The sequence below is a fragment of the Rousettus aegyptiacus genome, unplaced genomic scaffold, assembly GCF_014176215.1.
Source record: "Rousettus aegyptiacus isolate mRouAeg1 unplaced genomic scaffold, mRouAeg1.p scaffold_m13_p_13, whole genome shotgun sequence".
NCBI classification, from domain to species: domain Eukaryota; kingdom Metazoa; phylum Chordata; class Mammalia; order Chiroptera; family Pteropodidae; genus Rousettus; species Rousettus aegyptiacus.
Window position 1 is genome coordinate 78936680 of NW_023416288.1, and position 26485 is coordinate 78963164.

The window sequence follows — 26485 nt, forward strand, 5'->3', positions numbered from 1 at the left end:
AAAAGCAGGGAAAACAATTATCTACTGTTCTGGGTAGTTAAAACAATGAGATATGAAAGCAAAAAGAAAAAAATGGGTACATGCTTGGTTTATATGGTCATGTACAGAATTTATTTTCAAAAAAAGAAAAACCCTCTGGAATGGGCATAGATACTAGAGAATAATTTATAGAAAAAAAAAGTCAACTAATCATTTCATTCTTGGATGTACATCTATGATTTCAAATTGGTTCCGTTGGTCCCAGTACTTTTATTTCCTATGCATCTAGTTCTCTAGCTCTAGTTGCTCTGTGTAATTTCAGATTTCTAGCCAGAAAGGAAAGGAAGAAGGAGAGAAGGAAGGAAGGAGAGAGAAAAGGAAGGAGAGAAGAAAGTGGGAGGGAGGGAGTGTGTCTCTTTATTTCACGTTACTTGCCACTACAGTTTCAGAAATGGGAAATTACGAAAATGAATAAATTATAAATATTGCTAGTCCAAGCATCTGCCACCCATTACAAACCTCTGCACAGCCATACATATTCTTTTTCTATCTGAGCTCTTATTCCAGCTTTTGTCTTTTCTCTCTCATTCAATCTGTTTTTCATACTCTTCCAGATAATTACAGTAGAAACAAAATGATCACCCAGAAAAGGATGTAGCAATATGTGTGCAAAGTTGATCTTGGAAAACCAATAAGACATAAAATAAAAATAAAAAATAAATCCCAAACAAGTCTTTTTATTTAACATAAGGCCAAAGAAGCTATCAGGCGTTGCTGAATACTGTCCACTAACTGTACAAAATATTGACTGCATGCCTCGCAAACACCAAAATATCCGCTGGAATGCCATAGAAATAAATAACTTCTGCTATAAACACATGAAAACATATCAAACCGTTATCTCTTTAAACATATTGTAAATAAAAAATTACCAGTACTTCTACATAATAAATATTAGGAAACCATTGACATAGTTGAAATGCACTCATATAAATTAACAACTTTAATTACATTAGCCAAACAGACATTGGTTAAAGAACTGCATGTAATATGCCAAAAACAAAAAACAAAAAATAAAAACAAACAAACATCAACCACAGAACATAAAAACTTTTAAAATAAAACAGGCTTCAAATTATCTTGGCTTTCATAATTATATTTTTCTTTTAAAGAAAACTATCAACCCATTGTCAATGTACTGTTTTTCAAAGCATTTAAATAGAGGGTAAAACCCATTGGAAATTAATACAGAAGAAACTATTCACTTTATGCATAAAAAATAAATAATAATATAGCTGAGACATGTGGTTTGCTTCTGCTATTGAAGATGTGAACAGCTTCTAAGCATTTTCTCTGACCCATACAACAGCTTCTCAGTGATAAAGGACATAATTTAAACACATACAATGTCTACCCCTGAACCTCTGTCCACATCTGTAAGTTTCATTTATTATGTAGGTTTTCAGGGTGACTAAAATTTTCTTTACATTGATAAGGGTCCACAGGAAATTATTTTTTCAAGTGAACGTGGTAATTTGAATCTAAACTCAACACTACTGAAGCATTTGCAGTCTCTCTTGCTCTCTTTTTGTTTTGTTTTGTTTTGTTTTGTTTTTGTTTGTTTCTGTTTTATTAGAGACATCTAGAGGTACAATCCCACTGGGGTGAAAGAAAAAAATCCCTTGCTCTGTGTAAGAGGAGAATCAGGCACTGTCCTTGAATACAGTGTGTGGAATCAATCTTAAATAAATCTGAAAATGATTGGTTTTTAGGGACAAGAAAATCGCAACTCAATGTGCTGAAACTTGTCTTACTTTTTGACAAAAGAAAAAAAGTTTCAATCCAATCTACAAAATAGTTACAATTCTTAAAAGACATTTGGTGACAAATCCTTTTCTGAGCTTTTAAGATTAGTGTGGGTAGATTTTTAAAAGCCTAGAAATTAGCTCTAAAGAAAGAGTAGAGAGATGCTAAGATCAGATATAGCCACCCTTGTTTCAAGGAACACATAGTATGAAAAATCCAATATAATAGAATTTAAGCTTTTTCTTTTGGTGTCATGCTGCTACATGAAAAGTATGGGTTGTTTACATATCTTCAAGGTTATTAAAGATAGTAGCAATTTCCAATTCTATTTCAAGGCCACATAAATTTATTGAAAAAAGGTTAAGTTTGTAAATGAGTGATAACCCAATCAATTTAAATTAAATCATCCCATTAAAATATTATCATATGGAATTTCATTTTGATCTGCTTCTAATTACTGTGCCACTAATCAAATTCTATCTCACCTCCAATATGTTAAGGACATAAAGGGCTTAAAAAGATGGCATATATATTGGATATGGCATACATGTCAGCTGTTTTTGTAACCTCTTGCTTTTCCATAGCCTTGGTCATCTCTGTAATTGCATAGTGAACCCATTCTATTTTCAGAGGTTATACTATGAGGTTTAGTACCAGTTAAGAGGCAATTCAAAAGGCCTTCAACATTTTTCATGAAAATTTGTAAAGCTGAACATTGCTACTCACACCTTCCCCACTTGCCTGATATCCTAATCAATGGTTAAGAGTGAGGAAGTAAGTACAAATTTTGCATGCTCTTAATTATACTGTATTAGAATCCACTCTCTTACAGTACATATTGTATTTCTTGCATAAGAAAGGGTATACTTCCAGACTGTAGCAAATATATCTGTCAGGTAATGACATTAAAGTAATTTGTCAATTCTTTTTCACTTTTGCAAACTTCAAACAAGTCAGTAAAAATACGGCTCTGTATTTTAAAAAGCAAGTAAATGAATAACTTATAGCTGTTCTAGGCAAGCTAAATACTGTGGAATGAACTATTAAAATTTTAGCTTTAAGCATGTACTTTGATATTTATAAAACAAAATGGGTATTTTTTTCCATTTTGCATCTAAATCAATACAAACTTATATATCAAGAGTTTCAGCTGTAAATTAGTAGGGATTTTAACTCTTACCCCCATCCCTGTCTCTTAACTGCTCTCTTCCTTACTTCCACTGTCTTTACACATTCCCTAAATTATTTATCTCTTAACTAGTGACAACAATATAATTTACCCAATTGTATGTATAGTTAATATTTTTCCCAACAAGGCCTTAATCATAACAGAAAAAAATTATACCTAACTCTCTTATTCTGGACTAAAATCAAAATTTTTTTCTGAAAAAGCTTCTGATTTAAGATTGATTCCAACAGATAATAAATATAACTTGCAAAAAAAATCAGCCTGGAGCTTTGATAAACATGTTTCCCATTTTTCCTACAGAAAATAACTTGTAGGATGGGGGTCGGGGACAAAGAAGAGGAGATAATTGGATCCCTGTACATTGAAAGAGGGTCCTGCTGAATAGTCACTGGAATTTCCAGGCTTTTTCCAAACTTTTGAAATGTGCCCAACTAGTTCAGAGTAGAAACAAAAACTATAGCCTATCCTTCTTAAAAATACTGTGTTTTGCACATAAACATTCATTGTTTTAAGAACATTAAAAAATGACAGCCTGAAGTGCTTAAAATGTGTATGGACATGATGTAATACATGTATATATACACACAGATATGCATATGCACAAGCAATGTATATATACACATACAAGCATGTAGCATTTCATGAATTTGATTGAACTTGATATCCAACAGTGTACAACTACTGTACATCCAGTATGAAATGTCCTGTTTCATGGATGTAAAAGGAGTCAATAAACCAAACTTCTCAGGTCTTTTAGGCCTGAACACAATCCACCCTACTCAACCTTGAATCCCAACCCCTGACTCATTGATGGTAAATGATACCAACCACAGACAGACTGTTTAAAGGCTCACACAAATGTCTTTGGTGTATGTGTCTATTTTTTAAGGTACAAAATAATAATAATTATTATAATTATAATAATAAAAATAGCTATTTTGTGTGCTGTAGCAGTTCTTTTATAGCTCACTTAAGTGCAGCTCTTAACCCCACCCCCACCCACACCCAAAGAAAATACTTGTTAAATAAGGACTGGACAGGTCAAACACCATTGTAGTGCAAATAGTAAACGATAAAAAAAACAACATTTACAAAATATAGAAATGTTTGGATCCAACAGATGGACAAACATATTCCTTTCAAGTATCTCTCCTTGAAGAAAATAAAAATTAATCAGATTACTTCCAATACAAAAAAGTCTCTCTTTTTGTTCTCTCTCAGGTAAACAGTTTCAAACCTATTAGGTTGCATAGTTCTAAGATCATAAGCACCTTAACGAAATGTAACTTGGTATTCTTTTTTCCTTGATCTTTCACTCTTCCCATTCTTGTTCCAATTTTTTTTGTTGTTGTTGGCTTTTGTTTTGTTGCAAGAGTGGTGCAGAAAAAGAAAGTGTGACCACCTGCACACTATTGTTCTTTTACCAGCATGTGTATGTACATGGAATGTAGAAATGCCTCTGTGTGTGTATGTGTCTGTGTGTGTCTGTGGGGTGGGGTGGGGGAGTGGTGTGTGTGTGCACACGCTGATATACACAGAGAGGGGGTCACACAGACATATCTTATGACCTGGGTGGGAAAGTGCCTATATCTGGCCCTTTCAAACTCATGGCTTTCTAAATGCTATTTGGGTTGTGCTAGCCCATATAGTACTGCAGACTAGCCAAGTTGCCTTCGAGGCCCACCTTGAAAGGGAACTGAAAAGGAGAGGACAATACTCCTATTTAAGCAACTGATATCATCACTTTGTGGGAAGAAATGAAGGATACACATTTCTCCCTGTCTCTCCCAATTTCCATTTCCTTCACTACTTCATCTCTGAGCCCTGGAATTTTTCCACATCTTCCTTCATCTGTTTCAGGTTTTGTTTTAGTATTTTTTTTTAATTTCTATTTTTCTGGTTGTTTAACTCAGAAATTTTAAACATTTCTTCATTTTTCCACCGTCCTCTCTGGACGACTCTTGTTCCCGCCACCCCCCTCCCCCCACTCCCCGGGCTAGGCACTCTATGAGCACCCACACTCCTCCACTATCATGTTCTGAATGTCCTTCTTGATGATGTTTTGCCCATCATCATAGTACAGCATGGACATGGGTCTCAGCTTGGTGGGCACACAGCATGACTTGAGGTTGGCAAAGGGGCTGTAACCCCGCATGCGGTAGTGGTTGATTACCGTAGAGTGAAAGGAGAGTGATGACCCCGATGTGCCTGCTATATGGCTTGGGCACTCACCCTCACAGTAGTTAGCATGATAGCCAGAGGGAGCGATGATCCAGTCATTCCAGCCAATGTCCTTGAAACTAACAAAGAACTGTTTCTTACAGCAGATGTTGACCTTGCCATCACACTCCAACCCCCGCCGCCGCCGCCTGTGAGGGTGATCTTCAGACTGCCGGGCCTGCAGCATGAGGAAAGGTCTGTGGGACTGCTCCTTCTCCTCATCTCCTCCTGCCCCTCCTTCTCCTCCAGCTTTCTTCTTCCCTTCCCCTTCCTCTTCTTTCTTCTTCTTCTTACCCAGAAGAACAAGGCTGGCACCAGTCTCATGGCACTGCTCACAGGCAATCCGAATATCCAGGGAGCTCTTGCCCTGGTCTAACAACCGCTGAATGCTGCTGGAGACAGGAAAGATGTGCCACGTGCTCTTCCGAGCATCCACTGCCTTTTCTGATATCAACAGTTCACTCCTCTCCTCCATCAAGCCCACTGCCTCGGCCTCGTCCCCTGTGTCCAAGCTGTCCTGTGGGTGCTTCTGCTGCTGAAAGAGATGGATGGTGACTTTGGTCCTGTTCCTGTTGGCCTTAGGGACTTTTAGGAAGAGCCAGACTTCTGCACGCTCCACCACGGACAAGTCACTACCTTCTTTGGAAATCTCAAAATGCAGCGTCTTCCTGGATGTGCCTGAAGACGGAACACAGCACAAGAGAAAGCAGGGACACTGGTTAGTTTCCATGTGTGTGGGCTACTCACTAACTTCAGGTCACCTTGAGGGCTCTGTTACAGATCATCTCAAAGAGGGATCAACAAGCTGTGGCCCGCAGGCCAATAAGAATGGGTTTGACATTTTTAAATGAATGAAGAAAAATAGTATTTTATGACATGTGAAAATTATATGAAATTTAAACTTTAGTTCCCATAAATAAGTTTCATTGGACCATAGCTATGCTCATTTCTTTATAGGTTGTCTAAAGTGCTTTTGCACTTTAACATAAAGTTGAGTAGCTGCAGCAGAGACTGTCTGGCCCACATGCTAAAATATTTATTCTCTAGCACTTTACAAAAAAAAGTTGGTCAACTCTTGCTCTAGAAAGAAGAGAGCCTAGATCTGAGTGTGCCTGGGGGCTTTAGGAGATCTGCATCTGTTGACTAAGTGCTTAATTTCAGTGTCATCTTCTATAAAGCGGGAATGACATAAAGACATTTAACTCATTATCCCATGGGTTTGCAAAGATCAAATGGGATAACATAAATGAAAAGACACTGTAAGCTCTAGCAAGCTATGGAAATATTATTCCCACACAAATATGCAAACAGCCCTTCTGCCCCATAAGTCTGTGTGCTATGTAGCCTCCTTTTCCTTTGCCATATCCTGCTTCACTCCTCTAGCACTTCTTTCGTGGGTCACAGCAGTAGCTTTCTCTTTAATCTGCCTCTCCAGTAGGGAGCCAATGGCCTCTGCAATCATTTCTCTGTAAAGGTTGGAAAGGAATCTTTCCCAAAGGCAGATCTGATCATGTCACTTGCTCTTTACAGTTCTTTACTGAGTTCCTATTGCCCTTAGTTTAAAACAAAACTGCCCAGGACTTTGGGCTCCGCTTGAACTGCTCCTGCCTTCAACCTCAGCTCTCTCCCTATGTCCCATTCTCTGTGGTCCAGCCACAGGGTGTTTGTTTGAGGTTGTGAGCACCCCATTCACTCTCTAACCTTCAGGCAGTGACACCTGCTGTCCAGTGCCTAGTGTTTAGCAATTACTTGATTTTTTATTAACAAATAGATACATCCTTAGCATTGAGTTTGTATTAGATGAAGGGGTCGACCTCCTAAACTCTGTATTTCCAATTTTTCTTCCTTCCTTTAATGCAGCTTAATAGTACCAATTATAATAATGGCTTCCAATAAAGGGGAAATCTCTACATTGGTGGGACAGTTGGATTCTGTGACCACTCAGTTCTTGTCTAACTTTAAAATTAGAAAGTCATCTAATTCTTTCTCTTTCCATTAGCACCTATATGTTTGTTCATGCAACAGCACGTACTGTAAGGAGCAAATGTTCAGACTAGAATTCTTTGATCAAATATTTTCCTTCATTGCCACTGTACCATTTGGTGGTATATAAAAAATAACCTTCTTATGACCACCTCCTACATGTACCTGCTTATAACTATTGGGAATACATGCATCCTGTGTACAAATCCGAAAACAATCTTAAAGACATTCATCTTAGAACTTACAACTCCCTAGGAGGGTCTCCCTTCCTAGATTTCTATAGCAAACGGAAATCCAGCCATACTTATCACTCTCCGCCCTGAGATGTTTACGGTACTATAAATTTTAGGCACAGTTTCAAATCTCTGCAGCAGAAGGCAGGCTTTTCTGTGCATTGTACACTGTGGATTCTGTTCTTAATTTAACACATTCTGCACAGTGTGATTATGATAGTGGTAAATTCACTTAGGCCAGGGCCAAGGAGAACTGTGTATATATATGAAAGGTTCTCTGGCATTTTTGCATAAACTTGCTAGGATGATGGCCTCAATGGTGGTGGTGGGGAGAGTTTTTTGACCTCATGTCTCTGGCAGAAGTTGAAATGAAAAATAAAGCTGGGTTTATGATTAGATCACCAGAGTGAGGAGCAGTTAGAGGGGGAAACTGTATTTTTTAAGAAGCATGATGACTTTTTTTTTTTTTACGAAATGTGAATCTAATATTCTCCTTTGCCTAAAAATTAATAGTGGTCAAGGTCTGGGGATGGTTTGTTGTTCTTGTTTCTTTTTCTTTTTCTTTTCTGTTCTTTCTTTTTTTTTCTTTTTTTTTTCTTTCATTTTTTTTTAAGAAAGGGAAAAGAAGATTCCAGGAAGGAGATCTTAATCATTTACATTTAAGAGGACATTCAGCAGCCAATTTTAAGGTGGTAGGGTCCACCCGAGACCAGAGGAAAAGGCTGCCAAAGCCACCTAAGCTCCCCAAAAATGGCCTGGAAGAGTGTGTGGGCTCCTGCCACGGAGAGCACAAGTGCCCTGCCCTGGAGAATGCTAACGATCTCCCTGCTGCTCTCCCTTTTGCCTGATGAAGGCCAGCTTCTGAAATCCTGAACCGTACAAGGTACCACTCAAAAGACTGAGAGATAGTAGCTGCTAAATTAGAGAAGCCAGAAGGTACAAGATTGTGTTTTGTGTTCTAGGAAAGAGCTTTCTGTGAAAGTGAAGAAGCTGTCTTTTCCACAGGATGGGAGAACTGGGTTCAGATAACTCATTCCCACAGGTTCTGCTCTGCGCTGACCTGTGCTTGACAAAGAGGGCCTGAGGATAAAGGTAGATGGTCTTCAGGTAAAGAAAGGGAACAGATGGCAGCACAGACCCACACACACTGGACTTCCATAAATAAAATCCAGAAATATCTACAGATGCTGGGTGGAGGGAGGACGAGGGAGGGCTAATTGGCAGACTTGAACCAGTTGACAGCATATGCAAATTGCTTTTGTAGGGCCAGTGAGTCTGCTTACTTCCAGTAACAGCCTACAGGACAGCCACTCATTTCACAAGAGCAGGTTTCTAATGCTTGAGATAGCCCCACCCCTTCTTCACAGGCAGCTGTACTTGGAAGCAAATGATTTAGTGTTCCTGAGAGAGGATTGTACAAAGAGAGTACTCATTAGAGGGGGCTCAATCTGTCAGATGCTGTTATATTAGGATCAGAGAGTCATCATAAAATGACTTTCATCCAGGTCCTGGTGGATAATTAACTGTATGGCATTGCCTGGTGTTGTGAAGAGTAACGGGGTGCTGATTCACACATAAGTTTCATTATCTTAGCTGAAAGACTGTTCCCTGTATTCTCATCATTGCCTGCCGTGCTATATCTCTCCCCCATATTTCTGACATTTGGATTTTCCCCTTACTAATTGACATGCCTATCGCCTCCTTCTCCTGGTGTCCATTTCTGGAACTGCTATTTGTATACTGCATGATATTTTATCAGGAAAAAAGTAAAACTGAGATCCAATTTCATGAAAATGCTGTTGCCATAATGCTCAGGAGAACAGGGGGAAGAGAGAGACTCAAGTCTTCCTAATGTCTACCTTACATGCAGGTACATTTTAAAAGTTCTATTGTATTCTGACTTTATTAAACAGTGCATATTTTTTCTTTTACATTTAGCTTTCATTGCAGGAGGGGGTGGGGAGAATGAGACAGCTAGAAGCTGAGATGAAATTAATATTTATCAGGGCTATAAGCTTCAGAAAGATATTACAACCTTCAAATGTCTTAGGTAGAAAAAATAGCCTCTTGGTTATATTCCCTTTATTTGTATATTACCTGAGAGAGATTGCTATACTGCAGTGATGCTTTCAGGATGCTCCATTCTTCAAATCTCTACTCATAACAATTTGAAAAATGGAAGGAGATTGCCTAAGGCTGAAGGGTTTAGGATCAATTACTAATCAGTTTCAGGTTTGACTTAAATATATCTCCTGCTGTAAAATCTTGAAATGGAAGCCTTCCCATGATGCTTTGTGAGCAGGTATAGCATTAGTTTCTAGAGGTGCACACTGGGTTCCTACACTATTACCTATCTAACCAGATATAGCTGGTTGCTTTGCTAACTTTTTATTATCTACTCTCTGATAATATTCTTTTCATCCTCTGTGCTATTTTTTTCCCTCCTGAGGCTTGTGAGCAAGGCTTGTATCACAGCCTGCCTGCCTGAGTAATTCACTAAGAAAGTCCCACGCAAACCCACGTGTGATAATATTTCATCACTTGAACCTCTATGAGCTCAGTGGACCTATATCAAGGGGAGAGAAAAAAGTGCATAAAAATGGGTAGGAGGGATAAATTTTGCATCTTACAGGGAACACCTCTGAAATGTTAGCAGGCAGGAGGCATTAGAAAAAGGAAAGATTAGAAGCTGGAAGTTAAAACACCTGAAAATAGTTTGTCCTTTGCTTTCAGAATTTTAAAAATATTTATAATAGGTCAATCACAAAAGCAAGTATGCCAAAGGTTAAGCAACCAAGGACCTCATTGTTCCCTTCCCCCACACCAGGACGATGCTCATCCTCCAAATCCAGCAACTCAGATCTGTGGAGTGACTAGTGCATGAACACTTCCAATGAAATAAGCAATACTCATACAGTGTTTCCTTTTGTTTTGTTTTTCTCACTGGGGTACTGCTTAAAGTACGCTGCTCTTCTATGTATGGGTAATAATTATGTCTCTGATGTTAATGTGGAAAGTCTTGTTGTTTATAGAGGATTTCAACTCCACCATGGAGGGAAAAGCCTCACTGTGAAATGCTGCTGTTACTTTAATTTTCCATTTTTTGCCAAGGTTTTACTGTGCTTAGATATGGTATAGAAACTGGTGGGAGCACACAAAGCTACCAGTTATAACATGTGTGTTCTCTGAAGCACTAACTTTGTATTTGGACTGCTTCCAGGGGTTGCTGCATGAGGCAGCAAGTGAGGTCATAAAGGTTACGCTTCCTTTAATTTACAGTAGAGGGTCTTGCCTGTAGCAGAACTGCAGGTTTCGTCATAAATTATCTTGATTGATTTTTTTTAGCCTTAATATCTTTTCTTAGGATCTGCTATTGAATTGTAAATGCTAAGCCACATTCTTGCACTCCTATTTAAACGGAAATGGGACAAAAAAAATTAAATATTTAGAAAGAAAGGAGCTTTAGGTTCCTAAGAGAAGTAGAAACATTCTTAAGGTTCAACCCACAGACTTTCAGAAACTTCTTCCAAAGTTTCTGAAAACTTCTACATTTTTGATTTTGGATCTAGGAATCAGTTGAGTATGAATTCTGAAATACAGCTCCGAAAGTATGCTTAAGTATATTTTTAGTAAAAGAGAGCCAAGACAAATAGCTGTTTTTACAAAAAGTATCTGGGAAGGTATTATTCCCAGTTTTCCAATTAGTAAAACTGAATTTCTATCCTGACACCTCCCTCACTCCAATACACCTACTCTGCAGGCCCAAACTCCTATTCACCTCTTTTCACTTAATTTCTCCACCATTTCTCTCCATATTCTCAGTTTGGAAACAAATACATTCTCCAAAAGTAATCACATTCCCATAAGGCGTTAAATAAAAAGCCTTCTTTCTCCTTGTTAACATTCAGTTATCGTTTGTTGCTAGTGAAAGCATTGATCAAATACAGGCAAACTAGGCAACAAAATCAGGGGAGATGGAGGACATATTTGCAAAAGCCCAAGCAGCCGTATTAGGGGGAGATGTGTGAGCAGATCAGTATTGCTGATGATTCATGGTCACATTTCTCCATGCACTGTTTTGTTTGTTTCCGAAATGTATCATTCCTCTGTCTTCCATAGAGCTTGGGAAAGTTCACATGTACCACTACATTCCCATTTCCTTTCCTTCTGCCTCATTTAACGTATCACAGGTAGCTGTGTTCCTCCCATCCCATAAAATCCTAACTTTTGGGGGAGGATGAGAGGAATAAGATGAAAATGATAATCACTAAGATTAAGGCTCTACAGACTGGGGCTTCCTTCCAGTAGGTGAAACTGTGTTTCCCAAAAGATTAACTGGTAAGGAGCAAAGTCTTTGGAATACGCCCTCTTGTGGCAAATCATTTCCCATTATTCAGAGAATAAAGTGCATAAAGTACCCTTCAGTGAAGGGGTAATTTTGCAGAAAAGTTTAGAAGACTGGTATGGATAGGTGGGAATCAACTCCACTTTGAGATAACTTTCTTGGGGTGGGGGAAACAGTCATCCAAGCAAGCCTTCTTAGGCTCCTGTTTGGGAAATGTCATTTCTAACTCAAATCTTCTGTAACTAGACTCTCCAAAAGGGGAGAGTTATCTGTTGCTTTCAACACCACCCAGGCTATCTGAATATTCTCCAATTCCTAATGTTTCATTTGTCTTTTGTCAACAAGTGCTATCAACTGCCCACTTAATTACCGGAATCAGCAGATAAATTTGGCAGCATAAGGAGACTCAGTGATATATTGTCATTGTATATTGACTGACCAGCTATTGCCACAAATCGAAATAAGATACTGCAGTCAAGAAGGCATTGATTTTAGCTTCAGTGACAATTACAGTGAGAGTTGGCTTGACTCTGCCTGTCTCTTCTTTCTTTCCTTTAAGGTCTTAAGGTAAACACAGAGGACTCTGTGCCAGCCATGCAAAGAATGTGATAACCTTTGACAAAAAGTGACATAAGTAAAAAGAAAATCATTTTTTATTTATTGGAATAAATTTCAGAGAGCATGAGAGTGATTCCTGGCTGCTTAATGAATAACAACTTATACCAGTTTTACATAGATGGGCACGTTCCACCTGAGCGCAATGGGACAGACTCAGTTCAAAGACTTCTAGGCACTTGAGCTTTTGTAGTCCCTCAACTGCTGTGACCATGACTTGGCTTATTCAACCATCAAGGAGACTAGAGGCAAAAATCAAACATGACTCACCAACTGAGGAATCTTGAAGTTAAAAGGTACATCTATGGGTTTGCATCTGTGGCATGCATGCAGGTGACACTTATTGACTGGAGCCTATGCTGTACAAAATAGTTTATAAATAAAAGAAAAATAAATGCCCTTTGCTATTTTACAAAAATCTTGACATTTGACATAGTCTGAATTTTATTATGGTTGGACTGGTCCAAAAACAACAAGAAATTTTCATTTATTCACTCAGATGATAAATCTCTTTCTCAGGAAAATAGCAAAATATTTACATGGTACTCAGAGAGTAGATTGTTCATACAGCAATCTTTAAATCTGTAAAATCATACTGGATCAACTTGAAGTTGGTGTGTGAAACTTCTCAGAAGAGAAAAACAAGCAAGTGGAATAAACCTTTTCTAAGAATCCAACAGCTCACCCAAAGTCAAGTTGTAAACTCAACCAGGAAGAGTTTTCCAAACTTTAAACTTTAGTCAATATGTGGCCCAAATGAATCACTTTTTTAAAAAGTAGCTCAATTTCTTTCAAACTGAACACCTAACAGAAAAGTTTTTAAAAATTACAAGATGTCATGTAACTGAGAAAAAGACTGGCACTGAGATAAAGGCTGTCAATAAGAAAAAATGTAAAAAGTCACATTCTTTCCACAAAAATCTGCAAAATTTCCCAATGCGAAGAGAGTGGTTTGCTATACAAATCAGATAAGTTAGAAACAGGGGAATATATATTGCTAGCATCAGGTGTGTATTAAAAGTGGTTAAAGGCATAGGTATACTTAGTCATATAATGCGGTAAAGCCAATTTTGGAGAAGCTGCAATTAAGACCATCCACGTGTGGTAACTGGTATATAAAAACATACATAGTGTTCCAGTGTGTCAAGACAGGGAGCAGACCTTTCGACTGCACTCCCTTGCACAGAACCCAGTGTCATTAAGCACTTTCTTTACTACTTTGCACCAGGAAAGGCTGAGAAAAACTGAGCGGAAACTTGAAAATTTAACCTGACTTTTTTCCTCAAAAAGCTTCAAAAGATAGAGTTATAATTACCATGTCTTTTCGGGCTGCATCAAGAAAGAGTTTTAGGGAAAGAAAGTTAAGACCATCTTTAAAAGAAGCTTCTGGTGAGAGAGCTAAACTGCTCTGCCAGGAAGCTTGCAGGACACCAGGGCTTCTCCTACAGGGGGAAGCCAGGAAGCCGGCAGGCTATCTGCTCCCCCAAAAGGATGCCAGATCTTGAAAGGTTTTCTTGAAAACAGAACATCTGAGTCAACAGGTTTTCAGGATTGGAAATTCTGAGTGTTGCCTTCATTGTTTATACTGCTGCTGCAGCAAACTTTTAAACAGAAATGCTGGGAGCCCTTGCATATACTTTACTGGCCATATGCTTTACCAAACAAAACAATGGCATTACTTTCAAATAGATTTGGCAAGAGATAAGATTCCTTAGCCTGGCATTACCATGAAAGTGACATAGTATTAACACATCTGTGTGTTTGAGCATGCATGAGCTTGTAGACATAAAAAAGGATCTATGTCACATAACTGTAAAAATAACCTGCCTCCAGGTCTCCACCTCCACTTTTAACAGGTATTTCTGTTCAGCAACAGGTTAGTGTGGTCCTGAGCCAATGATTAGAATCTATTTATTAAAGTTATTCCTCTTAAGGACTGGGTGAGAGTTCAGTGTAGTATCTGAGAGCACTTTGTCAAGGTTGCATTCCTTGGCAGAAAGCTCATAGTAACTTTACAGAGAACAAAACTCTTTTTTTTTCCTTGGTTCAGAGAGCAAAAGTCATTGTTCCAAAAGTGACTGCTGCTGGTTCAATGTCAACTGCCCCCCAAAAGTCACTCCTTACTGCCTAGAATGTGATTCCTGTGCTTTTACAGACAGTTTCTAAAGATACAAATGACTGTCACTAATAAATTTGCCCTGCTTCTCTGATGTGGCCCCTGACTGGACTTTTAAAGGGAAGGTTTGTTTTAAGACAATGACTTCATCTGTGCCATTCTACCCCATCCTGCACTCCCCACCCCCACCTCCAATAAAAACTTTGGATGGGGTCCCCCAGCACCCGAACATGCTCCGGCTTTCAAAAGGCTACTCAGACCCGGTTTCACAGGCAGGCTGAGGGAGCCTCTCACAGACTGGCTTTCAGCTCCAGACTGGCCGTAGAGCCTTCTCCGGGTGACTGGTGTAGTTTAGCAAGTGTAAACTAGCCAGCCATCTCCAGCTAGAGCTCAATCAGAATTCCATTGCTGCGAAGTCCTCTCCTTCCCCGTCCCCAGCCTCTCCTTTACCTGCTGGCTACTAATACCTACCTAATAACTATTGACCTCCCAGGCAGTCTATAGCTAGAGGGAAAAGAAGTTGCTCCTAGGACTATCAGAGAAACACATCCCCCTCCCCCAGCTCCGGCACCCACCTGATTCCGCGAATGTGATGATCTCTGAGGTCTGCTCCATCAGTTCATTCATTTCGGCCCTCCTTCCGATGTCATCCTCTATCTCCACGTACCCATTCTCCCCCACTTTGCCCACATGGAGCTTTCTGATCGCGTTCAGAAGCGCAGCCTTGGGCACCGTTTGGGTGACCTCGGGTCTCTTCTTTAAGTGCAGCATGTTTAAAATGTGCTTCTTGACGGCCTCCACCATCTCCGGCTGAGCATTGGGTACATCCTTGGGAAGGGTGGTCAGCGCACAGGACGGGCAGGCGGGATCTGCACTGTGCCCCTCAGATCCCGGGGTTGGGGAACTCCTCACTATAATCCAGCAACTTGCCAACAGAAATCCTCTCAGCCAAAGCAAGGGCATCCTGGCAGCAAAAGTTGTTGTGGTTGCCTTTTTAAAGGCCCTGCTTTCTTGCCGCCCCCACCCCCCACCCCCCTTACGCACAAGTTTTTTGTTTGGCTTGGTTTGGTTTGGTTTTTTTTTTTTTTTTTTTTTTTTCCTTCTCTTCTTCAGCAAATTCTCTGGAACGAGAACAAAAAGTTTTCTGTGAAGTTTTCTTTGCAGGTTCCCTCTCTGAATGCAGTCAGTGCTGTAGGTTTGTGGCTGTCAGGGAGGAGAGTTCTGACTGTCTCCGAGTAAGAGAGAAGGAGGGAGGGAGGTAGGGAGGGAGGGAGGGAGGTAGGGAGGGAGGGAGGGAGGGAGAAACAGGGTGGGGGGGTAGACAGAGACAGAAAGAAGATGGGAGGAAGAGACAGGGAGAGAGAAAAGAGGGGAACAGAAGAGAAAGGGAGAGAGGGGGGAGAGGGAGTGAGAGGGAGGGAGGGAGAAAGGGAGAGAGGGAGAGAGAGAGAGAGAGAGAGAGAGAGAGAGAGAGAGAGAGAGAGAGAGAGAGAACGATTGGCCCTAAGTGAGTGAATGGGAGAGGGAGGGAGTTTGTCTTGTGAGTAAAGGCTGATTAGGAAGGGGAGGGACAGCCCGTTTTCTGACAGGCTGCTTTCCTTCTGCTCACTGCTCCCTCACACACACCTCTCTTCAAATATCACCCACCGTTCTCTGGAGTTCTACTTTCCTTTCTGAAAGAAATCATTCCAATTTTGTTCTACTGGGGTTTTTTGTCGTTTTGTTTCGTTTTGTTTTTGTTTTTGCCCAGTCCCCTTGCTTCACCTTCTTCCTCTTTTGGAGGGGAAAGAAAACCTCAAGTAAACGCACTGTCTCAATCAGCAGGGATGACTTGATTAAAATGGTCTGCCCCCGCCGCCCCTCTACCCCCTCCTCCAGCCACAGTCCTAGCTGTCTCTAAGCCCACCTGCCTGTAAGGTGGGGCTTGGGGTTCTGGAGGACCTGGAACTAGTATAAAAGGTCGGGTAGAGAGAGGCCAGAGGCCCACTGTGCTGCTAGGGCCAATTTTTCTGGTCTGAGGAAATCCTGGATATCTTTGTTTCCCCGTTCATTCATATTTAAAAGTTTAGGGTGGTAATCACTGGCTGGCAATCTTAGGGGAGGGCAACAGAACTTTTGTCTGGGGTCATATGGCATACTCTACTTTTCCCAGCTGTAAAATCCCGCTGGGCACTGAAAGATCCGCAGGCAGGCAGGCAGGCAGGCAGCATTTTACATGCTCTTATATGCAGTGCTTTCCCCTCTCCTTAGCCACCACCCCCTCCTGCCCTGCACACAGACACTCACACTGACAAATTACAGCCTACCACCACTTGCCCTGACTTTACAGATAAAATGCAAAATTCAATTGCCCTTTCCCACATTATTTTACATAAATAGTGCACTCCGTATGACTTGAATAACTGGCCCTATGGGAAAAAGAATCTCTAAAATATATTGGTAAATTATTTTCTCTGTCATGTGGTAGTTTTTCAGCCCATCCCTACCCCATCCTGGACCAGTGTGTTTATGGACTGGCCCCTTGACGGCTTCTTTTTCCCTCAAAGAAACAGCAGAGAAGAAATCATCATGGATTTCAGTGTCCACAGAAAAAGAAAAATGTGAAATTCTAAACAATGCCTCTGAGTTGTTTTATTCTCCTCCCTAACCCCCACCCAGCCCCTTTTTTCATTTTCTGTCTTATTGCTTTTATCTTGCAGAAGTATCTTTAAGAGGTCCATCTGTTAAAGCTTTCCTTCCCTCTGGGTTTCTTTCCCACACATAAGCCCTCTCAGTTTCTGTAGATACAGTCAGCTTATATCTGACACCTAGTGTGTTCAGAATATTATAGTTAAGCAATACAGTTTTGGCGGGGGGGAGGGGGTGTCAATAAATGTCATTAGTATAAGACCTAAGGGCAGGGGAAGAAAGTGAGAAACTTGTGACACTAAGTTAAAATTACAGTTTGCACAGGTTAACAATGCTTTTCTCAATTGGATATACTGTCCCCCTTTCCCAAAACAACTTCTTGCAAGACTTTCTGTGTTACAAGCCATCTATCAGCTTTGGGGTTTCACCTCCAGGAACACCAATTACTCTGCTATTATTGTTAAGACCTTGTCAACATTCACAACATTCTCATTTTTTAGTGGGGGATGGTAAAGGGGGGCATGTGCTTTATAATTGTTTAATAGAATATCTTTGAAATATAATACTTAACATAATCTAGCTATTTGGCGTCACATATACAGTACCCAAAGCATTTTGTAATCCAATTAAATTTTACAAGAGAGTCTGAAATAGAACTAAAAGTTTAATGACTCGGAACAACTCACTTATCCTAATAGTAGCACTTAGATAAGTGCAACTTATCAGTATGTGGATTCTCTCTGTGTCCCCTAAATTTATGTGTGAGTTCCCTAAATTTACCGTTGTAAATGCAACTCAAAAAATAGTTTTCTTTTTGGCATATATACTTGTATATATGTGCTAAATGGGCTGTATAAACACAATCTATTTTTACATGCTCTACTATTAAAAGCTCTATTTACCTGCCTGAATAATATGAAAAGGTACAATCACGATGTGCATGAAAATACCAATAAGTTGTAAAATTCCTTCTAATCGTTCTGACTATAGCTCACAAGTAAGAGTTAAAAAAGCATTACCTTTCCGGTGCTCTCTCTTTCACCAGCAGCCTCTTGTGTCGTGTGGTAAGAGCTGTACAAGTTCCTCTTCATGGAATTGGCACTGTGAAGTTTTATACTGTACTACTTACTTGTACACTCACGCTTTGGTACCACTCAAACAGAGGAGGGCTGGGGCTTTGTTTAGGATTGGTTAGAATCAGCATGACATCAGCAGATGACTGGTTTTTCCAGTGTGAGACATATTTCATAATCATTATCTAATGGAAAGCCTTTCTTAGCTTCTGTGACACTACTGGGTGATCACTGAGCCAGTTAAACCTCTGACTAACTAGACTGCCTTTTAGAAAAACACTAGAATCAAGCAACTATATCTCATTGAGTGTCCAACTTCCAACTTTTCTTTAACTATTTGCACATACACTTCTCATTACATTCAGGTTCAGTTTTATGTCTTCACATAAAACATCTGTTACTTCATGAAGTTGCTTCTATTTACAAAGTATTTTATTGTTTCTTACAGGCATGAAAATTCACAGTGCTCTTTATAGGTATTCTAATTTTACTTAAAATAAGATATTTCAGTGAGAAAAAAATGAAAATATGTATACCTATATGATGATGGTCTCCACTCCCCTGACTTCCACTATTATTTTACATCTTGAAATTGAATGCCCGCTTCATAAATCATTTATCACCAACGACTTTGAAAATAGTCATTCTCGGCAAGTGAACATTGTGAGTATCCTTCCCAGGTCTTTAGAATCCTAATCTAATAAGGAAAAAAAAAAATTCTCATCCATCATTCTTCTTTATCAGAATTTCAAGTCCTATGATTTCTAAATTCTTACAAACATAACATGAAATTAATGAACAGACATGAACATTCCTTCAAATAGGGGTTAAGTTGGTCAGGGTTTTCTTTGTGTGTGGGGAAGGGAGTGTTAGTAGGTCTGGGAAATAACACAGGAGGAAGGACTCTTCAGACAAGGATAGAGGAGAAGGGTAGTTTGGAGGAGCATAACTGAAGCATAAGCTGGGTCCTCATGACAAGTTGAATAAAGTGTGCAAAACTGGGAGCTAATGAAAGCCATATGACCAGATATGTTGTTTTGTGTTCAGGATTTAACATGCATAAAATAAACTTTTCACTGTGCCCACAAGCAAAATATAGAGGCTCTGGCCTCCTGATGTGTAGTTTAAGCAGGTTCCTTTAGGACACCAGAAATTTTTCTGTATAAGGGGATCTGCCGTGGCTAAACACAGAAAATGTGTGGATAGCAAACTGTATATGGGGGTAGAGAGTATTCTAAGAACTGTATATGCAGAAATGAAGTAGGAAATTACAGCATTAGATTGTAAAGGAACAGAGGGAATCTGAGAAGGAAGGATGGAAACAGGATCACTGTTGGCTAACACCACACCTGATCATCAGTTTAGAATTGGATAGACTCAACCTCTTTTTTAAAAAGAAACCTCCCACCCAATTTGATGAGCCCCCTGAGGACAAAAGCAATGGCTCTCAGGGCATCTAAACTCACCTCTTCCCACATGCATGAATCCTGGTGTTCTGGAAATACCACCATGTTTATGAGTTTGGGGGCACACAATGAACCCGGATGAGACCCAAGCCCCACTGTTTACTAACCATGTAACGTCAGGCCTCAGTGTTCTCATCTATAAAGTGGGATCCATTTCTGAGTTGCCTTTCTAAACATGTGTCACAGGTATCTACAGATCCCTGACTAGAGGAGCCACTCTGCATGTGTGACTCAGATCGGGTGTGCCATCAGATGCCCACCTGCCAGGTCAGCCCACCAGCTGTGATATAATTCACTACCTGAATCCCCAACCTCGGAGCGGAGACACACTGGAAATGCCTCTCAACTAATTAAGGTGGGGGTGGTAGAGGAAGCTGACTTCTGTCGAATATTCTGGACTGGGAGTGATCTTTCCCCTTCCAAACACCAGGGTCCAGGGAAAGCTGATTAGCCCAGCTCTCGACAAGCATCTCCTCTCCCTTCCTCCGTTTGGTTTCTCTTTCACTTCCTGCCCCCCGCCCCCAGCAGCTCCCCACCCGCGGCCCTGCGGCCGGCTGCTAGACTGCTACCGTACCTTGAGCAACACCTGCTGGCAGCTCCCGGAGATCACGCCAGAACGCGGCCGCCAAGCCGTACCGAGCGGCAGCCTCTATTTTTACCCAGAGCACCAACAAGGGCAACTTCTTTCCAAAGCTGTTTTTGATCCCCCACCCCACCCCACCCCCCGCCTTTTGGCAGCTGAAGAATTTAGGGGGGGGGGGGGAGGGGAATCCATGTTCAGTGAGTGCATCTGGGAATCTCTGAACCGGCCCTTAGTGCCAGGGCTGAAAGCACAGCCAATGTCAGGCACCAGTATGGGAACCTGCGGGCCGGCTGGAGGGCGGACAGAGGTGCAACAGAGGCATTGACGCCCCTATCCCATGGTGGAGTTGGGTCCTACCATCTACTGCGCTAGCACAGTGGCTCGGTGCCACCGCATTTTCCACCTAGTGCAGGCGGCCTGATTGGCCACTTCACAAAGCGCCCAACTCCTAGCTGGAGCATTTACAGGGCTCTATTCTTGCCTAGAGGAGCTGCCCCAGGAGAACCCAGCGAAGCAGCTTGCTGCGACAAGGCTCAGGAAAGGAAGCTGTGGTACCTTATTTTACTGTAATTGCAAAATGCACGACGTGCCAGAGATTTATATTTAGAAGTTGTATGTTTCTTCTTTTATGTAAATGGAGCAATTAGGGCCTGTCTTGCTGCTGCTAACTCCAGGGCCTGTGCCTTGCTGGGGAGCTGGTGTTTTCAATCACAATTAGTGAGCTGATCAAAAACAAAGTTCCTTTAAGGATAAGAGCTCAGTGATGCAACCAGGAGAGAGACCAGCATCTCTGTGCCTCCCTGTGGCCAGTGGTGACATACACCTTAGGGTGTGGCTAACCTAAAGTGGTGTTTACCCATGGCAGCAGCTGGCCCCATACGAAGTTGGCATAGAGCAAGAAGCAAGAATGTTCATTTTTCTTCTCAAGCAAACCGTATGTCTTTCGGCTTCCATCCATGCTATTAATTGGTCTCTTTGCTCACTAGTCCTGGAATAAGGAGACAGGCCTAGAAAAAGGAACTGTTTTTCATGGCTCTGTTATTTTAGCTGTAGCTCATGCATTGCTGTTATTCAGTGAAACATACATGCCAGGGGATGTGAACACCCCTAGCAGGTGACTGGGAAGTTGTGCTCTGATTCAGCTGAAATGGCATAAAGCTGGGAGTTCAGAGCATGGACCAAGCTGCTGACAACTCAGGGTGTTTTAATCCCTTCTTTTGAAAAAATCAGTTTCCAAAAAAGCATGATTTCTGGTTCATCCTGTCTGGAAACTGAACATAAAACGTGACTATGGAGAGAAATCAAAAGGACTCGAGGTGTTCACAACAGCTGACGTGTTATTCTGGGCTCAAGGCAGGAAAGCTTTGCCTCGATGGGGAGCAGTGACTTCCTTGAGATGCAGCTCAGAATCCAGAAAACGTGGGCAGGATCAGAGCGATATTTACTGCAGCAAGATTTCCAGAGTCAACTCAAACAGTTTAGGTTGAATATGAGCTGGCAAATTCTGCCTGTTTCCTGAACAGCCAGAGCCTGCCTGTAACTTGGGCTGTTCATTAGGTAGACAGAGTTGGGACAAAGAACCGTCAGCATTTCATATTCAAAATTGAACTGGGAAGCTGTTTGCTTTTAAGTTAAATCAATGGATGGAGCTACACACACACATGTGCGCACACACGCACAGATGAATTAAAACTCCTCCGGAATTCATATGAAAACAAAAGTCAGAAATAGTTAATCCAAAATTATCTTCCTAAGTTTCACATTTCTCTGAAAATCACCCGAATATCCCATAAGACCTTGTACTATGTATAAGTGCTGTGTGTTCAAAGTATTTGGAAATGCCTTATCTGAACAGGGGGAATCTAGGTGCTAGGAGGAAAATGAATAAGAAAATTTAAAAAAAAAAAAAAAAAAGGTAAATAAACTATTATCCTCCAGTCTAGAGCAGTGGTTCTCAGCAGGGGTAATTTTGCTTCCCAGGAGACATTTGGCAATGTCTGAAGACATTTTTGCTTGACATAACAAAATGAGGAGGTGCTACTGGTAGCTAGTGGGTAGAGGCCAGGGATGCTGCTAAACATCCTACAATGCACAGGACAACCAGCACAACAGAGAAATTATCAGGCCAAATTTGTTTGTTTCACAGTTGAGAAACCCTGCTTTAGAGTTATAATTTTAAAGTTTCATCTAATTCTCTTTCCATCCATGCTCCAAGGGGCCTTGGCAACTATGTAAAGTATTAATAATTCTAATGATTCTGCCTCCTCCTGTGTCTTGTGCTTCCTGATTAATGGAGGCCCACACCACACAACAGACACTGACACAGTAAGAATAATTCTTCAACAATGTTACTGTTGTCCCAAACAGCTTTCCAGTGTAGCCTCAGTACATTTCCTGTTGACTTTGTGTTCTAACCAAAAGCAGAATCTTGGTGACTAGCAAAAAAGTGAGATGAGCTGGCCCATACCCAAGATGTTAGGAGGCAACAGACTCATGGGAAAGAGTAAGTGGATGAGGAATAAGTTATTCATTTTAGCAATTCAGTATAAGGTAAATCCATGCAATAGAGAAAAGTAAAATTCACAAAAGAGAGATTATCATGTCTTTCTCCCAGAGCAATCCAATATGATGTAGCTTGATTTTATTTGTTTAATATATTAGGCAAAATGACACACTATCAATATCCAAAGAGATAAAACAGAGTGCATTGCTAAATCCGTTGCATCTTCCGAGCAAGATTTTATTCTCCAAACTGCCTCTTTCAAAGGAAGTAGTATGACTATTGAAAGAAGGTCATGCCCCTTCAGAAGTTGCTTTCCTGTGAGTATTGGCTGACTATCATGAAGAGCCCACATCATGAAAAATAATAATAATAACCAATGAATGTTGGTGAAACACACAAAAGGGATTGCCTGGATCAAACTTGCTTACAAGTGAAATGCCATCCCCTGCATGATGAGGTCAACTTCTTTGACTCATCACTTAGTTCCTGAGTGACATGGATCATTCAGAAGGAGGGAGTCGGTCAGAAACTGTTATAAAATGAAGAGAGCCATGAGGGGAAAGGCTCTGACACCATCTCATTGACTCCAACATGTGAATCAGTCTCCTCAGGTAAATGGTCGTTTTGGAACAAAAAGCCTCAGTCAACTTCCAAATGATTCAGAAATGCCTGGATTTCTTCCCAAGAAGTAACTATTTGGTATTTGTGAAAATTTTATTATATACAGAGAAAAATCATTTCTAACCTCCATAGGAAAACATATATTTAAAAAAGACAGCACTAACTCAAATTAATAATTACACCCTCAAAGTCCTTCCTGACCAAGATATATTTTGAAATTGATTATCATAGCTAAGTTCTAATTCAATCAGGAAACAGCTGCCATAGCATATCACTCCAGAAGGTTAAGAGAAGTACTCACAAAAGAACATATAACAGCTGTTGTAATTATTTTTCTCACCTGGATTCCCTTTGGTAATAAGTGCTATGTTGCTAACTTGAGGACATATAGGTTTAGCATCTAGATTCCACTGGACTTAGATACAGGGGCAGAAATCCAGTTTTGCCTATCTACACAGTTGTCCCACAACCTGTTCCCAAATTATAGCTTCAGAAGGGAAAGCAGAATAGGCTGGGGGCAGTCGTGTGTGTGTGTGTGTGTGTGTGTGTGTGTGTGTGTGATTTATCAGTGAATTACTGTCTTCCTCATGTGCCAATCGGAAGAATCCAAAGGTTCTGGCCTCTTAAAGCCCTGTGAGGTGCTTGCAGGCCACACCATGGCACACCAACTGTTCCAGGCCCTGTGTACTCTCACGTACACTGACAGCATGCTCTATCAGTGGCTCATCTCGGTTAGTAAATATTTCCCAGTGCCGCACCCTAATTTTAGGAAGGTCAAGCTTGCAAAGGTGTAATAGGAAGCAGGACTTCTCTTAGTTTTTATCAGCTTGGAAAAGCAAACTATTTAAACATTATATTCTGAGTGTTTAACTGGAACTACTGGATTCTACAACTAGTCTTGAACTTTCAAAAAAATAACTTATGGCCGCAGTCTCTATTCTTAATACTCACTGAGTTTCTCTTTAAAGATGAGGTAGAATGATAAATGAAGAGCCATTCTATTAGAAGGAAGAAAGCTTCAGAACACCTCCCTCCCAAAGGCCAGGGGTTAATTTTTGATAACTTAATGAACAGGGGCAGAAAGCCAATCATGTAATTTTTGCCAATTCCAATATCATTTAACTATGAAATGAGAATAATTAAAATGGTTCTTCCTGTAGAAAAGAGTTCACCCAATAAGTTCTCCAAATTTCAGAGAGCTTTTGTTTTATTAGATGCTGTTAGCGACATGTTAGTCACAGGGGGAAAAAAATGCCCACATACACACGCACGACTAAATGTAGTCAGTTTGCTCAGCTGCTGCTGATGTCACTGCTGCCCACTAGGAGTGAGTTACTGTAATAATCCTCCTTTTATTAATCATAGGCCGGAGGAAGCAGAAAGTGGGTGACATCATTAGGCAAAGGACTGGCTAACTCATACTACAATTTACTCAGTTTTATTATAACATTTCTCAAGTGTCATTTGAAAGCGATTACCATTTCACACTTTCCCCCTCTGAGCAATCATCTCTAAACTTCAATCCAAATTCTCATAGAAAATCTTAGTTTTCAGATGGAGGCATATAAAGGCCAAATCTCACCAACAAACGGTCCTTGTCCCAAGAAGGCAAGTCTTCCTCAAAACAGCTTCTTCCTGGACTTGAGATGTAGGCAGTTTCTAGAACCACAGCATCCCAAATGACTCTTGGTTTACTCTGGCCCTGGTGGCATTTGACTGGAGAGGACAGCCCATCATGAAGAGAACCCAAATAATCTGGGTGGACACAGAGTCATGGTTACCAAGGGTACAGGCTCTGCACCCCAGGAATCTGAAATGTAAGATAGTCTATTTAAAGATGTATTTAAAGGTGATAGTTAAGTGTGTGGGTCCTGCAGCTGGACTTCCCAGGTTCAAATTCAGCATTCACCACTTTTATATATCTGATAAATAGCTGAAAAAGTAGCATCTCCATAATGTGTATGTATCAGGAAAAAAAGTTTTACCACAGGCTGAGCTTATACTTCATCCTCTTAAATCAGCATCTTGTAGCCCTTGCAGAAGCAATTTTATAGATGTCTTCACTCATCCCTTTATTTGTAGTCGCATCCTGAAGGTATGTTAAGGAGTCAAAATAAAGCTGCTTACTTAAGCATGTGTGAGAGACAGAATGTCAGACCAAAAGAAAAGTCTGGGGCTTTGTAATATTTATATAGCGATGAAACTGGCTCAGCTAAGGCAGAGTGCAGTAATTACACAGGATAATTTATTTCTTGGGTTCACATTTGCTCAGCAGTGAATTATAAGCACTTTACTAGGTGAGTTGTTGGCTCTCAAAAATCATCAGCTGGTGCAGGAAGGAACTACCAGACCAGGTTACATGAAATAATATATAAATACAATACATAACAACTTTAAGATCTCCAAATTGAAAGCATCCTTTAGACAGCAAAAGAAGCCATGATATCTGCTGCCCCCTAACTGATACCATGAAGAATAGCATGTGATTTTAAGAAGCAAAGTAGGGGTTCAGGTAGAGTCTGGTTGCTAGATAAGGTTGTAGGTATGAATTTGGCCGCTTCCATGAATCTGTCTGTGGCCAGTAAGACACAGCCACTGATTTTTTGCCTCACTCTTCTCCAATGTTTTGCCTCACTTTTCTCCAATGAAGAAGGAGGGACTCCCGATTTCTAGCGGCTGCCTGGGTGAAACCAGGGCAAAAGGATGACAGCACAAATCATCGACACTGCTACACTTTGTTAAGAGTGTGACCAGAGGAAATTCTTACAGAGACATTTAAAACTGTATATTCAACTTTCATACAAATTTCTGGAAGACCTAGAAATAAAATGACCACCAGAGAAAGTGAGACATCATTATATGGTGAGTATTTTAAATGGTCCAATTAGTCCTTGAAAATATTAATGACTGGGTATAATCTATCAAATAGATGTGCCTTGATTTTTAAACCAGTCTATTATTATTGTACATTGAAGTAATTTACAAAATTTTGCAGTTATAAATAGTATTGCACACATATTTTTATATTTTTAATGTATCTCCAATTATTTCCTTAAGATAAGTTCCTAAAAGTTGAATTATTGGATTTAAGAGTATGGACATATTTAAGGTCTTAATATATATTG

The 26485-nt window shown here is 40.4% G+C and overlaps 1 protein-coding gene across 2 annotated transcripts; it reads right to left on the minus strand.

Moving 5' to 3' along the window:
- Window positions 1-696: 696 nt before the first annotated feature.
- On the minus strand, window positions 697-25170 carry INHBA (inhibin subunit beta A). 2 transcript variants are annotated; one of them, XM_036231033.1, is made up of 4 exons: window positions 24943-25170; window positions 18134-18884; window positions 15062-15607; window positions 697-5872 (listed from the first exon to the last, which is right to left on the minus strand). In XM_036231033.1, the coding sequence occupies exons 3-4, from the start codon at window positions 15447-15449 to the stop codon at window positions 4980-4982; spliced, it is 1281 nt and encodes a 426-aa protein (XP_036086926.1). In that variant the 5' UTR covers window positions 15450-15607; window positions 18134-18884; window positions 24943-25170; the 3' UTR covers window positions 697-4979. The 2 variants fall into 2 exon arrangements, with proteins under 2 accessions (XP_036086926.1, XP_036086927.1); XM_036231034.1 differs by lacking the exons at window positions 18134-18884; window positions 24943-25170 and having other exon boundaries at window positions 15062-15761.
- Between the last annotated feature and the right edge of the window lie 1315 nt (window positions 25171-26485).